At 39.9% G+C, this 14,833-nt stretch overlaps 2 protein-coding genes across 4 annotated transcripts in view; one reads left to right on the plus strand and one right to left on the minus strand.

Moving 5' to 3' along the window:
* Nucleotides 1–10,967: 10,967 nt before the first annotated feature.
* On the minus strand, nucleotides 10,968–14,771 carry NUDT7 (nudix hydrolase 7). Of its 2 annotated transcripts, none has more exons than XM_048068914.2 (4): nucleotides 14,437–14,771; nucleotides 13,915–14,068; nucleotides 12,872–13,030; nucleotides 10,968–11,845 (listed from the first exon to the last, which is right to left on the minus strand). In XM_048068914.2, the coding sequence occupies exons 1-4, from the start codon at nucleotides 14,754–14,756 to the stop codon at nucleotides 11,462–11,464; spliced, it is 1,017 nt and encodes a 338-aa protein (XP_047924871.2). In that variant the 5' UTR covers nucleotides 14,757–14,771; the 3' UTR covers nucleotides 10,968–11,461. The 2 variants fall into 2 exon arrangements, with proteins under 2 accessions (XP_047924871.2, XP_047924872.2); XM_048068915.2 differs by lacking the exon at nucleotides 14,437–14,771 and adding an exon at nucleotides 14,247–14,346.
* ADAMTS18 (ADAM metallopeptidase with thrombospondin type 1 motif 18) overlaps nucleotides 14,566–14,833 on the plus strand; it is a 188,539-nt gene continuing 188,271 nt past the window's right edge. For both annotated transcript variants that reach the window (XM_067004174.1, XM_067004173.1), the window contains exon 1: nucleotides 14,566–14,700. The gene's annotated coding sequence lies outside the window, so the exon portion shown is untranslated. The remainder of the gene's footprint in view (nucleotides 14,701–14,833) is intronic.

The raw sequence follows: 14,833 nt of genomic DNA on the forward strand, positions 1-14,833 counted from the left end.
ATGCAGAGCCAAGACTTGAGAAAAGACTGCCAGCTTCTGGAGGGAACTTTGAAGAATGTTAGCAAAGATTCGGATGAAAAAGTTACAGTGACCACAGCCCATGCTGCTAGTGAGCGACATCAGAAGTGGCTTTTTAACTTCGGTTATCTGAAGTTAAAAGTGAAGAGATCATTTTAATAATTAAAATAAGAGGAAATTGATGTGTATGTCACAGTTTCCCAGTTAAAGACCTCTATGTCAAGACCCATAGCAGTATATTAGCCCCATCATATCGTATTGCTGCATGAGAGTTAGCATGGCCCCACAAGGAATAGGTTCCTGCCAGGCTCTGTGTTTTCTGCTCCTGTATCTCAGCTGGGAGCTGGGTTTCTTTGCCAGAGTGGAAAACAGGAGACTTCTTTCTCAGAAAAAAGGCATTCTGAGGGGTTCAGTCCAGCCTAATAACACCACATCCTTATCCTTAGTTACATGTGCTCCTTGACAGAATATACAGATAAGCTTTGTGATATATCCCGAGAGCAACTCCCCTTATCATTGCTCTCCCCTTTGATTAGTGCCCACAAAGAAGGAAGTCCTTGTGCAGTAAGTAGGTCTTGTAATACATTATCCAGTGTGTTTATGACCCCTGAATCACAACCTACACAGCATGCATATGCTGCTAATCAGTGGCAGAGCTTAAAGCAGCCCATAAGTCACAACTTCCAGTTCTCTACTTACTGATTTATGTCTGCGATCAATATCATGCCTTGCTGAGTTACTCCTATCCCCTGAGCTGCTGTGGCAGATTTTGCAAATCCACAGACCTCCCCATTTTTGAGATAAATCCCTTTTTCAATTAGCCTAACACATTCTACCTCACAGCTGGATAGAAAGAGTACGCATATTAGTCCACAAAGAGTTATGGCAGATTAGCTGTCAGGAACTGACAAACTATAAATCAGGCTGCAACTCCTGAAGACAAAGGCTCCAGCAGTTTAGGGTATTCACACTCACCCCTTCCTCAGGTGCTCGCTGCTCATTCCCACAGCCTGCTGCAAGGTGTTGCCTCCTCAGCTGTGCTGGCCCAGCTGCTTACGTGGCCACGCTGAAACCCACCAGGGACCTGTTGTGGCTTGAAATGCCCTAGAGTCTCAGCCACACAAAAATAAATGTCTGTGCAGCAAGAATTTAGAGGAACAGTTTCCATAGGTTTTCGCCCAATGATCTCTTTCCCAGGCCTTTTCATTTCCCACGTGGCACCGTAGCCTCTCTTCCCTAAAATATGTCATTCGCTGTGCCAAGCTGACCACGAGCAAAGGTGTGGGATTCCTGCTGTTAACTATTTCCCCCCTTTCCGCTTCAGCTGAGGGAGGGAGGAAGCAGAGGGCTGTTACAGGGGCAGAGCAGGACTGTTCCTCTGCCCTCCGGTACCTTCCTGTCACTCACTACCGAGGCAGAAAGTTCAAGGCCAGGAGCCCCAGCGCAGCACGCTCCCGAAGGCAAGGGTACTCTACATTGAAAATCACTCCTACAACTGGTGCTGCTTCGCTGCAGAGCTTAACAAGAGGAGCAGTCCCAGGAGTGCCCGGTGTTGCATGTTCTCTAGCTCCCAACTCGAATTGCAGATATTCCGGCTGTGCCAAGGAACATGGATTTTAAGCTGTGAATACTTGCCAGATTGGGCTAAAGCAGGGATATGCCACTTGCACTGTGTTCAGTGATAAGCATCATCGCAATGAGTTGTAGCACCCTTTAAATGAAACAATATTCAGTTATTGTGAAAAATTATATAATTTTGTCTTGACTCAAATTTAAATTGTTCTGAACTGTTCTTCTGGTTACAGTGCATTTAACCCTGAGCAGTCAGTCATATATGTTATATACTCAGAGGTTCACCTGAGCACCATCAGTCTGTTAAGATTTGATTTTGGTTTATGTTGTAGGTTGAAAACAGCTCCCTGTTGTTTCGCATTTTGTGAGTTACAAGATGAGCCAGAAGAATGCTACCAGCCTAAAGCTGTGGTGACCTACTGTTAAAAAGTAAGTTGGATTTGTTTTGGTGGTGGTGGTTGTGGGTTTGTTTGCTTGTTTGTTTGCTTGTTTGCTTGTTTGTTTGGTGGAGGACCGTTAAAACTACATTCTTTAACATTAGTTGAACCAGGCCAAACAGGGTTTGCTGATTTTGTTGGAAAGTACAATGGCTGATTTAGAGTCATCAAGTGCCAATGGCAATCTATACACTGTAGCAGTGTAGATGAAGTAGTTGTCATGACAACTCGATTAACTAAACAAACATATCTGTGTGCAGCAGCAGCTCGTGTCCTTTGCATCATCTTTACCTCAGCACAAAGCATTTTGAGTAGATGTACAAATGAACCTGCCGCCCACCCCACCCCTTTTCCCTGTGGTACCCCACAGCACTGCCTGTTTCTCCTGAGCACCTCAGCTGGACTCCTAGCAGGAGCGTTGCTGCTTCTGGCAGTGCAGAAACCCAGGCCAAGTCATTGTCATCTTCCTTTTCCTTCCACCCCTCCCCACTATCCCCACCAGGCTGGCTGATCAGGTCTCATTTCCAGAATTGCCTTCTAGTTCTACTATAATTAAAGGAAAATAAGAGCAGTTTGTGAATAAACATACACTAAACTACCTGCTTGCCAATAAAACCTGTTTCTACATAAAGAGCTAGCACTATCAAATCTGATAGCCAGTCTGAGGTTGTCTTTAAATTAGCAGCTTTTGGTGATGCAGACACTTTTTGAAATACGCAGCATAGCAACTTAAGTTACTCAGAAACCTCCACTCACTAAAGACGTATGAACTCTGGAATAATTGACATATCTAAGTGAATGCTCAGGTCAAAACTAAGTTTTAATTGCCTTCACTACATAGGAATGTACTGTTGCTTTATAAAGCAATAACTGTTCCAATACCTCCCCCAGAACACAAAGCATCAAAGAAAGGAATAGATAAAAATTGAGGGTTCCTTATTAGAAAGTTGTTAAGGCTACTGCAAGTTGAGGACCTAAATGCAATATAAAGAACAGATAACATCCATCTGCAATCATCCATCACTAGTGGCTTTTTTTTTTTTTTTTTAATGTTTGAGGGCATTTATTTTCATGCTCCATCTTTTACCTACTATGTATCTGTCAGAAAAGACTATTGTGAGGGACTTAACAATAGCAATAAACAGAGCCCAGGTGAGTAAGGCATAAAACAGAGGAAGATGGAAGAGAAGTAACAAAGCAAAGCACAGGGGTACATGCCATAGTCTTAGCAAAGCACCAGACAGACTCTGCACCATCACCTTTTTTTTTTTTTTTCCCTATCTGTCCCATTCTGGTAGTTCCCAGACTGATTTTTTGATCCTGGAAGAAGCATCAAATGTATGATAAAGTCCTATTTAGCCCAGGGAAATCCTTGGTTAAACTACATTATAAAAATGAATTATAAAAAGAACCTTAAGTGACCTTTAATGTGGTTTGCACTATTTTGTGCAGAACAGATTACACAAATTTCACTGAGGTAAGTTTTTTTCAATATTGAGTCTGATGGGATACTGGAAATTTTAAATAATATAACTTCTCTCTCAGGAAAGCATTTAAGCTACTTACTTTTGTCCTTCTTGGCCTTTTTTTTTTTTTTTAATGGGATCTAGGTTCATGTCTAAAATTAAACACACTTTTTGATTGTTTTTTCTGACTCAACTCATTAGTGATTTAGCTAGTAAAGATTTAAACAAGGTTGCTCTGTGATTTTACCTGGCATTGCTCTAATTGAATGTTCTTCTAATTAGAAAAACAAATAATTCTACCTCTAATATTCTTTCTGCTTTAAAAACATAGAGAATAAGAGCAGACCCCCTCCCCAAAACCCCACCTCCAAAAACCTACATAAAACTTAAATAGCATATTCTCAAAAGATAACATTTCAGTATCACATTTCTGGGCTGTCAGATTCAAGCAGAGAATGATGGATAAAGTTAGCATTTACTTAAGATTACTTACTCACTTTAGGAGAACAGACATGTTATGACTGTTTTTTAAGGTGTGTCATCCCATTGTACTACTGTGAAAGCTTGAAGCCTAAGGATTCAGTCTGTAGTTCTCAGACATATACACCTGAAAGTCAATAGAAAGTGTCAAACTGAAGGAGTTCAGGCCAGAGAAGGTTTAATTATGTAGAATAGAAATAAAAGACTGACAACTATTCTGAAGAATTTCAGAAATGTTACGAGAAATTGTGAAAAGGATGAGTTTTTCTGCCCAGGTTTGTGTGAGGGAATTCAGTGTTCCTCTGCTTCCTCTGCCTTTGCAAGGTAGCCCCGGACTCTTAGTCTCAGGTCACTGAAAGACTGACTTCTGTTCAAGTGTAATGGGACTCATTCTGACAAGCACTTGGATTTGGATTACCAATTTAGTAAGAGCTCTGGTCCTATGTATCTGATCAGTCTCACTGAAAGCAAGGAAAACTTGAAGCTGTTGAACAAAGCACATTTTTTGTACTGAATAAAGCTAGAATTTAGCATGACTACTTTCTAAGGGACAACTTCGCACAGTACACGAATCATGAGTATCTCAAACTGCACTGATTTCCACCAGCTGCAGATCTGACTCACAGTGCCTAAATGTGACTGAAATGTCTTTATACCCTGAGCTCAATACAGCTCCAGGAACCATATGACGGCCCCCCATACGAAATCGTGAACCATCTGTCTGTCCTGCTTAATGTTTAATAAGTAAATGAAATATTTAATATTTACAAAAAGCAGGCCGTGGGCTGCACAGTTGCCAAGTGCAAAATAGCCAACAGAATGTACACAGCTGCATTTCTGCCTCTGTGGATGTAGCTGAGGAACTCGTCCGATGCCAGTCGCTTTCTGAAATTAACATTTCTTTATGAGCAAGCTTCAAGAGCAAACACTTCTACGGTGTTCTGGCTCAACAGAAATGTGCTTGTATCTTAAGCAGGGCCTCTGAACGCTGATGTAGGCCTTAAGAAGCTGCAATCACAGTGGAAGTTAAACTTCAGAAGGAGGGCTTGTAAACAGAATTTGATTTAGAGGTTGAAAAGTGGAACTGGTTGTGAAGTTTCTATAAAAGTTTAGGCCAGTGGTGTTTTATATCCTTAATAACCAAAATAAACAAAAGATGAGAGAAAACAAGCTTGGAAATGAGGTGATTTTTCACAAAGTCATAGAAAAAGAAATAAATGTCATGTTTTAATGGCAGAATATACAAAACCTAACGAGAAAACAAATCAAATATATAATTATATGTATTTTGTTAAAAATAAGATAGATTCTTCTCGGTTTACAAGCTAACAAACAATGCTATTCAATAAAGTGTTACTAGAATATTTGACTGATGCTTTTAATTTCAGAGCAATGTAGTACACAAATGAGTGTGGTGATCAGTTATTTTTAGTCAAAGCTAGAGCGAATACAAAAGCAAATTCAAATAATTGAAATCACTATTATAGCTTTATGTAACAGGAATGTATTTGGAAGACAATTTTCAGGCCAAACATTTTTATTTTTTTATTTTTCCACTTGACACTTTTTTCTTAGTAGAGTGTTCTTCACTGTTCATTTCTACGGCTTAGGAAAATCAATTATGCATTTCCATGGATTCACTAAACAGCCTTATAATGGAATAAAAAGACAGAGTGAATGAGGTAGGCTATGGATATTAGAGATCCGCTATTCAGTCTGGAAGAAAAGCATGAAACCAGGCTTATAGTGTATCTTCATGTTAGCTCAGCCATTGATGTACAGTTTGAATGAATGGGAAGAGTATTGTTATTTCTAGCATGTTAGAACAAATTCAGGGAAAATTATTTAGTAAACAGAGTTGACACTGCTCTACGTGTCATAACGTGAGCCATACAGAAAGGAAGTTGTGTGCTCAGTCGTGATGCTGAGGAGATAAACGAATGTAGTCCCATTCCAAATAGCTTCAAATCACATCGTTTCAGTACCTTTGTATCAGGCAGCTCCACAGGCCCCAAGAGCCAGTCTAAGGCGATTTTTATGGCAGCTCCTAACCGAGGCTTACCTGTGCTGGCCGGAGGCTGAGCCAGGCTTGCTCTGCAGCACCTGGGAAGTGGCACCCTCTCGTGGTGGTACGCTGAGATGCTGGCCCTCATCCCTTTTCTCCAGACACACATCACTTTCCTACCATTAGCATCTTACGAATTCTTTGGACTTTTTCGGGAAGGGAGATCTAATCATAGCTAGACTAGCCCCTTGCTGTTTCCTTTCACCGGATTGAATTACTAAGTCACAGGCTCTTGGGCTTTTACCTCCAAATCATCTTTTCTTCTTGGTCTTCTTGCAGCCTTCTAGAGCTTTGTCAGGTTATCAAGTTCTCACAGATACAAGGTCTCAATCAGTCTGATTTGCTGCCTTGTTAGCCCTTTCGTGCCTGATGATTGTAGAGAATGTATGCCACTACATGTACCTATTTTCTTTTCCTCAAGTAAAGAACAATTTGATACTAGGTGTTTAACATAACTTCATTTCTGTTAAACAGTGTTCCCAGTTTTCCAAGATTTTGCAAACCTTTATTTACATTTGTTATCAATTCATCAGTTACTGCATTTCTAATTTAATGGTCAGTAGCCAAAAGTCAAAAATAACGAATTCTGTATAACTTCCATTTTTAGCAATGAAGCCTGGCACTGAACTATAGAAATCTCATTTTACTCAGTTTGTTTCCCATAAACATCTGTGAATCAGTACATGATCTAAAAATATGTTGTTCTTGGACTTAGATTGGCACTCTAGTATTTTAAAAACAACTGTTTTAATGCATCCAAAACAAACAGGGTTATCTAAGACTAACTTTTTATGTGGAATTGCTGACAGCACCTGTTCTGCCAGTGTTAAGAAAGAAAATAATGAACTGAAAGTTACGAGATAATGTATATTATCCCAATTATATTTTATCAGTTAAAGTAGATATGCTGTACAAACTAAAGCCTCAGAGCGTGCAATTTGGTACAATTGCGCTAAAGTCAATGAAATTATTGTGATTTATGCCAACTACAGATCTGCAGTGATTAAAATTCTAAAAACCCTTTCATTCACTCTCTTTAAATGAAGAATAAAATCAACACTATTTAAATGTCCTGCTTGTCAAGCCTACAGGTGTTTGGTTCAGTTACAAATCTGTTTGAATATACATTTACATCACTACATCCTTAAACCTTCAAACATATACAGAGTTCTCTGTCCAGGATTATTCATATTCAGTTCAATAACTGGGTATCAGACTCTTGCAGGGACTCTGGAGGAGCATTATGATCTCAAAGACAAATTTAGCTTTCCTCTGATGAACAGTTCCTGTGTTCGTTTGCTTAGTTCTGGATTTTACTATAGACATAAAAGGGGATGCCAGCTCTTTATTAGGAACAGCTACACAAAGATTTTAAAGCAGCTGTGCTAGCAAACAAAGACTGCAGCAGATGTAGGATGAATTGTTTGGGTATATCTTAAATACCGTGTGTCCAAATGTGGTTTATAATAGACTGGAAAGACATAGGTCAATAAACTTATGGCTGGACAGTCTAAAGTCATGACTGGATAGTCTCAAGGATCACAGAATTCAGGATGAGAAGAGGTAAGCGTGTCCCCAGAAAATTAGTCAATCACTAGCCAGTTCTGCTGCATCAGGTTCTGACAAACAGGATGATTATTCTCCATTAGTGTTTCATTATCACATGCATATTTTCCTTCCTAGCACATTTTTTATTCCGAAAAGCAAACAAAACCTAACCTAAATCCGAAGTACAATGAAACAGGCAACCATACAGTACGGTAAGTCTAATTATCATCATAGAACATTCCTTTTACTATTTAGTTGTCCATTTTGGTCCATAAAATACAGAAACTTATGTTGAAACTCAGAATCTCATACACTAAGTGAACATTCTGGCTACAAAATTGTAGCTTCAGCAAGGAATCAGGAACAAATGTGATTCCCTTTTCTATCTTTCTCATTTCTTAGATTAGATTTTGGGAAGTAATAAGATTAGAGGGAAGAAGGAATTACCTAATGACTCTTTTTTCTATTATTTGTTTCTTTTTTTCTAACTGGAGATGGTTTAACATGTACTGTTGCGAAAGCTGCATTGCTATGGCAACCCACTAAAAAAAAGAAGTACTGTAGGTACCTCACATAGATATTGACATGTAAGCACTCACATGAGCTTTTCTTGAAAAACAACCATTTCCAGATTTTCTGTTGTTTCTATTTATATGACTTAGGCATACGCTGAATATAAGTAATCTTTCTTTAATAGTTATATTCGCATCTAAGTGTAACGGCCTTAACCAGGTATGAACTCTAGCAATGTATATAACAGGCATTTTAATTAAACTGCATGCACTGAACTTCTCAAACATTTTGTTTTTCTCCACACAGAAGTAATGTAACCTAATATATGTATTTTATCCCTTAAGTCATTTAGATTAGAAGTTCTTCATTATGGTTGTAACTGTTAAATACCAATTTACATATCAAGTATATATAAATGTTAAATGTTCACATAGAAGTCATATCAAAAGTCTGATTATTTGAGCACTCAAACTTATATAGAAATGTTAAATGCTGAATCACTGCATATCAACTAAAAGAATGACTAACAACTCATTAAACTGCATCTACTTATTTTTAGTTTTTTGGGGTTTTTTTAATCAGTAATTTTCTTGTTCTGATACAAGCCTTTGCACTCATTTTACTGTCATGCTAGCATTACTTATGCATAATTAGAGAGTGTGCTCTGGAATATATTTTTAACATCTTTTTTTTCAATTGAGCAATGACCTTAGTTATTTGCTTATGAGAATAAGCACAGAGAGTAAATATATACATATAAAACACCTTTTTAGATTGGAAGCTATATTAACATACCATACTTAAACAAGACAAATGCATTTGCAATCAGTAATTCAAAATGAAGGAGTCCTTTAAACACTACATTCAAAATAGAAGTAGATACGTATCTGTTTTAATAATTTTCAGCTATATTACAAGACCAGTTATACAGAACAATGGGACACAGAGCTCTTGAAAAGTGCTTTATTACATGATATAAAGGTAGATTTGAAAGGGAACTTAAGCATTCTAACATCGCAGTGTGGAACTGCAAGGCACTTGGTGTACAGAAAAATAAAGGCCCTGCTTTTCAAGGTGCTTAAAATTTTGTTTATAATACAATGGAGAATTAATTGCCCTGGGTTGTGAACCATTTCAAAGCAGAGTAGAGCATTTTCTACTAGGAAATTCTCAGAACAATGTATTTACTAGACCTTCTCCCTTTTCAGTTTGTACATCTTTCCTGCAGCCCCAGGCCCCATGAAAGATTGATCTCCCCAGAGAATCCACGTTTTCATTAGTTTGATCTCTCACTAAGCAGTCATACTCTCCCTTATAAACATTCGGTGCACAGTAGATGCAACAGCCCTTTAACGTGGTATTCAGCTACACTGAGCACTCAGCCAGGATGAGGAAGAGAGACATACTTTCAGTTCTTTCATACTTGAGAGGTAATATCTTGAGAAATGCCTGAATCACAGACTTTATGATGCTCAACTTCGGACACTCTCCACTCTCCACCTCTTAAAGGAAAGAGGGTATGAATAGGACATGGATTAGTTACAAGGGTTGCAGAGTCACCCTCTCATTTCTGCTTCAAGAACTGCGGCAGAATATTATACAAAGAGTGCCCAAGAAAAAAATCTCCCATTAGACGAAGGGTGACTTGAGGAATTGCAGTTGTAATAACTATCAGTTTAACTTCCTTCTATTCTTTTTGGGGAGTTTTTTGGGCACTCAAATGCCAGATGGGTCTCTAAGGAATCAATTGTATTTTATAATTAAGAACTTCCCAAATTTCAAAATTAATGTCAGTAAAATTACGTAGGAGGCAAAAACATAAAGCATGAGACCCCACTGGCTTTCCTGCAAATCACTCAAGGATGTTTGGTTGTGTGGACCTCTACAAGCTCTTTTTTCAATTAGCTCAAATGGTTGATCTGATACTAAATATCAAGAGGACTTCCATTTGCTGGAAGTCCTAACAGCTGTAACTATTGTTCTTGCCCTTATAGTTCCACACAATGTTTCATTAATGTTTCAGGAAAGAGAAAAAAATCAGGTCTGAATTTGTACCATTAGTACAATTTCTGTGCCATGGGAGATTAAATAAAAAGTCTGCTGGGAACAGAGGAGGATGGTAATTTAGTAATTACATCTCTTGGTACCTGTTTTGTTTAATAAGCAAAGGTCCAATTAACTTGCTCCATTTTAATTAACAATGTTCTTATTTTAATTAGTTACTTTTCCTGCATATACTAGCAATGAGAGAAAACACTGAGGGTACAAATAATGATGAACTTTTTTTTTTAAAATGTTTACACAATTTCACAAGTGAAATTCACTATAGTGAGAAATAAATAAATAAATAAATAACGTTCTTCCTAAGTATGGCTACTACTTCTCCAGCGATTTCACCCGTTAGTCAAAGATCAGCATGTAATAAAGACTGGTAACCCGTTTATTTCCAAACTACATCTCAAATCCAGCCAAAACCACTTGTGCTTTTAAAAACTTAACCCTTTATCAACAGTATCATGACCACCACAAATAAGCTTTTAGTTCACTAGCAATGAGGAAACAAAGATTCACAGTGCAAAAAACACTACCCATCTGAAACTGCCGGGGTTACTAGTAAAGATTCAACTACAGATGAGCATTTTAGTTTTCATGAGTACTGAATGCCACTCTTTTCTCCTTAAGACAACTGCCTTCTAGTAGCTGAGTGAACGATGGTAACTGGATGCTGTGGAAGAAAGTTCAGTACTGTTGTCTGTATACTAAGCTTTTCATAGCCCAGAAAACTTCCTTGAAAAATATTGAGTTCATTAAATCTTCTCCTTACCTCCACAACCCCAACCAAACCAAATAAATTATGAAAGCACCTGCCACTCTTTAAAGTTTTATTATGCATTTTGTAAGTGATTTTGTATCACTTCCTTGTAAAGATACCAAACAAGACTGTATGAGTTGTTACCCATATGTAGTACATCACACAGTAATAGACAGACAGATACCAGAGTTTTTATATTTTAATTCACACAGACAAATTAAAAAAATAGTGTTATCTCATTAACTAGAAGAACAAAACATAGAAAGTCAGTCTTGGATCACAGGCAAAGGCAGTAATTAAACTAGACCTTTCGAATCTGTATGCCAAGTCCATTAAAAATACTGTGCACATTTGACAATTCTAAAACAGATACAATTATATGAATCTAGTTAGGGTTTGACAACTTAAGAATTCTATTTAAAAATAAACTTTACTATGTTCCCAATTCAGCATAAGTGCAAATGTGAAATTCAATCACATAACAGATACAAAGAGAATAAACCAAACCCCTTTTCCTCCTTCAGTACAGATTAATTGTCACACCAGTTTGTCATAGATTACTCTTCTTCTTTTCATTTAAAGATGCATATAAATTCATAAACTTACTCTCAGCAGATGAAATTAAGTTGTCAAGATCATAATCAACCTCAAAGGTAGGTTTTGTTCTAAAAACCACAAGGGCAAGAAATACAGCAAAATGTGCAGTTAGTCCCCATATCTTGAATGACTTATTGCGTTCATGGTCATGATATGTAAAGCAGTGCATCCAGGTTAAGTAACCAGATGAGGTTTTATAAGGCAAGGTCACGTAATTTAAGGGCTTGATGAAATACTCCAATGGCATGACAAAAACATCACTCACTTCATCTGGATTAGGAGTGGCCTGGAATGTATCCTCTATAAATCCTACAACTGGTGTTACCAAGTAATTCATCTGAAAGAACAACAACAAAAAAACACACAACAGAAAACACACTCAGTATGTACCAAGCAAAAGTTCTTTATTTTAAAAAGTTTCAAATATTACAAAATGAGCGCAGGAAACCTATGAAACATTTTTAACTGGAATGCAATTTAGCCCCTCAAGTGGCTAAATTGAAGCTATAAAGAGAAACTTACCTGGAGAACAAAAATGAAGTCTTTTGAAACAATATCTGCTCTGCACTACCAGAAAACTGATTCCACCAACACTGAATATTGCTACTGAAATGGGCAACCTGTTCATTTACAATGACTTATATTCCAGTGGCACCTGCAGAATAGAAGTCTCCTTGCTAGATTTCCATACAATACAGAATCACAGGCTACATAACCTGAAAAGGTCCCTTTCAGCCTAAATTAATCCTGCTTTGAGGAGGATGTTGAACCAGATAGTTTTGATGTTATATCAAGCAGCTTAGCAGAACTCATCCAGACAAGGCCCTAAGACATATCTCCTAAAACAGAGATTATAGAGCCTATGAGGGCAATCTGTTCCAGTGTTTGGATAACCTCATAGTGAACAATGTTTTCTTTTCATCTAATTTAAATGTCATTTGTTGCTCCTTGTGTCCATTGTCTCAAGACGACTCTAGGATCATCTCTATAACTGTTAGAGACAGCAACTGGATTCACCACCAACTTGAAGCTGAGCAAACCCACTTCTCTCGGCCTTTCTTCCTATTCTATTTGCTCCAGCCCCTTTTAGCATCTCCATTGCTCTTTGCTAGGCTCTCACCAGTTTACCAATGTCCTTCTGGTATTCACGTTTGGAGTCCACATAGGAGCAAACATGACCTGACAAATGCCAAACAGAGAGAAAAATCTCTTCCCCTCCTCTGCTGGCTACAAAGGCTGTATACTTTAAGCAGCAGCAGTTATTTAGTTACAGGTTTGAAAAGATCATTATCAACCTTACAAAAGCAAAGTACCCTAAGCTTACTTTCCAACGACATGCTGACTTACACAGCTTATTGCTTACTTTATCGATTCCAGGCACAAGCCTACAGATGACTTCCACCTTCTCTGGCGGGAGTCCCACTTCTTCCTTGGCTTCTCGGAGAGCAGTATCAATTTCATCTTTATCATTTTCTTCACTTTTACCTCCTGGGAAACACACTTCCCCCGGTGATCTTCTCAGCTAGAATTTAAAAGAGTACTACCGTTAAATGTAACCAGTTTGTTTCACCTTGCGGATCTGCAATGATTCCTACTACAGAATCACCTTATGCTTGATTTAGCATCCCCAAAGTGCTAGATAGGGTGGTAAGTCTCATGAAGATCAGAAGAAGTGTGCCTTATCAAGAGCTACACAGAAAAATGTTTATTTTTGCTCACGTTAGGCCTATACGCAACTAAACAACAAACTCTTACTATAAGAAATACATATACACTCATTCGCATAGCATCATGTAGTTCGTGCTATACTTTCAGAATACTTGAAAGTTTTGAATGTTTTTCATCTTGCTTGCAAAAGAGATTGACAGATGAATCAATTTCACTCGTCAAGTTGTTAACACAAGTTAAAAGAACATACATACTTAAATACCATACCTTTACATACATTCTATTAATGGGTTTGTTCATCAAAGGCCAGAAAAAAGCCCATTTACAACATTTTTTAAATCAACTAAGCAACTGTAACTATTAGGGTTTTAAATTCTCTATGCATGACCAAAAGCATCAAATTTTCAGCAAAAATCAAAACACCAAGAGGGCTTTTAAAGATAAAATGCTGGCAAAAGAGTGATGGGAGACACAAAGTGCTGCCTTTCCTATCTAAAAGAAGAGAGTACTATCAAATATTATTTATTACTATTAATTAAATATTAAATGCAGATTCAAAAGTCGCATTGTTAAGAACCACGTACCATTCAGTTTTCTCACTTAAGCCACAACAAACAGCATAACCCCCTCTTTTTCTGACCTGGAAGCCATCTGCTACCACCCCACCGACCGGGGGCTGTCCCCAGGGCACCCATGGGTGCCTTCCACCTACAGGGAGGGCAGAGCACGGACACACACCTGCGGGGCCCGCATGGTGAGCAGCAAGCACAGCCGCCCGGCCCGCACCACCAGCGGCAGCAGCACCGAGGCTTTGGGCAGCGGCAAGCGGGAGAACTTGTCGGCCACATCCAGCTCCCTCAGGCGGCGCCTCGCCTCCCCTTTCGGGCATTCTCTGGAAGCAAACACACACACGCTGCGGCGCCCCGGGGCAAGCCCGGAGGTTGCGACACCGACTCGCAGCCGGCACCTTCCCCTCTCAGCAGGCCCAGGGAGCCCCCCTCAGCCCGCCGCTCCCATCCTTCGTGCTGCGGCACCCCCCTCGCCGGGGCCGGGCTGCGGAGGGCCGCTACCTCCCCTCCGCCTCCTCCTCCGTCTCCGCAGCCGCCATTTTGTCTGCCCCCCCGACAGCGGCCTTTTCCCTTTCCTTCTCCCCGCCCTTCCCCACTGACCGACGGCCGCTCCCTCCAATCAGCGCGCGCGCCCGCCGGGCTCCGCCTTCTGATTGGCAGAGGGCAGGCCGAGCGGCAAATTGGGATTTACCTCAGGGGCGGACGGCCATTTTGTGGCCGGAGGGGGGCGCTGATGGCGGGGCTCGGCCGGGCGGCTGCACGGAGGATCACGGCCGGGGCGGGCGACGACAGCTTCCCAGGCGTGTACTGCCCCGGGCATGGGCAGCTGACACCCGTATCCTCCCGCTGGGAAAAGCAGAAAGCCGGGGGAGGCTCGGCGTCATGCCCCGCCGGACAGCGCCTCCACCCTCTCTCAGAGGGGAGAAGGCGGTGCCGCCCCCCTTCCGTGCTTTGGGTAAGGGCGCTGGTTTTCTCCTCTGCCAGGTGTAAGGAGGTGGTAATGTGACACATGACAGTCCCCAGCCCTCAGGAGCCCCTTGAAAGCACCACTGACCCGTCAGGCTTCTTAGCTGTAGCCTAGGGCTTTG

This window comes from Anser cygnoides, chromosome 12 (genome assembly GCF_040182565.1).
Source record: "Anser cygnoides isolate HZ-2024a breed goose chromosome 12, Taihu_goose_T2T_genome, whole genome shotgun sequence".
Lineage (NCBI taxonomy): Eukaryota > Metazoa > Chordata > Aves > Anseriformes > Anatidae > Anser > Anser cygnoides.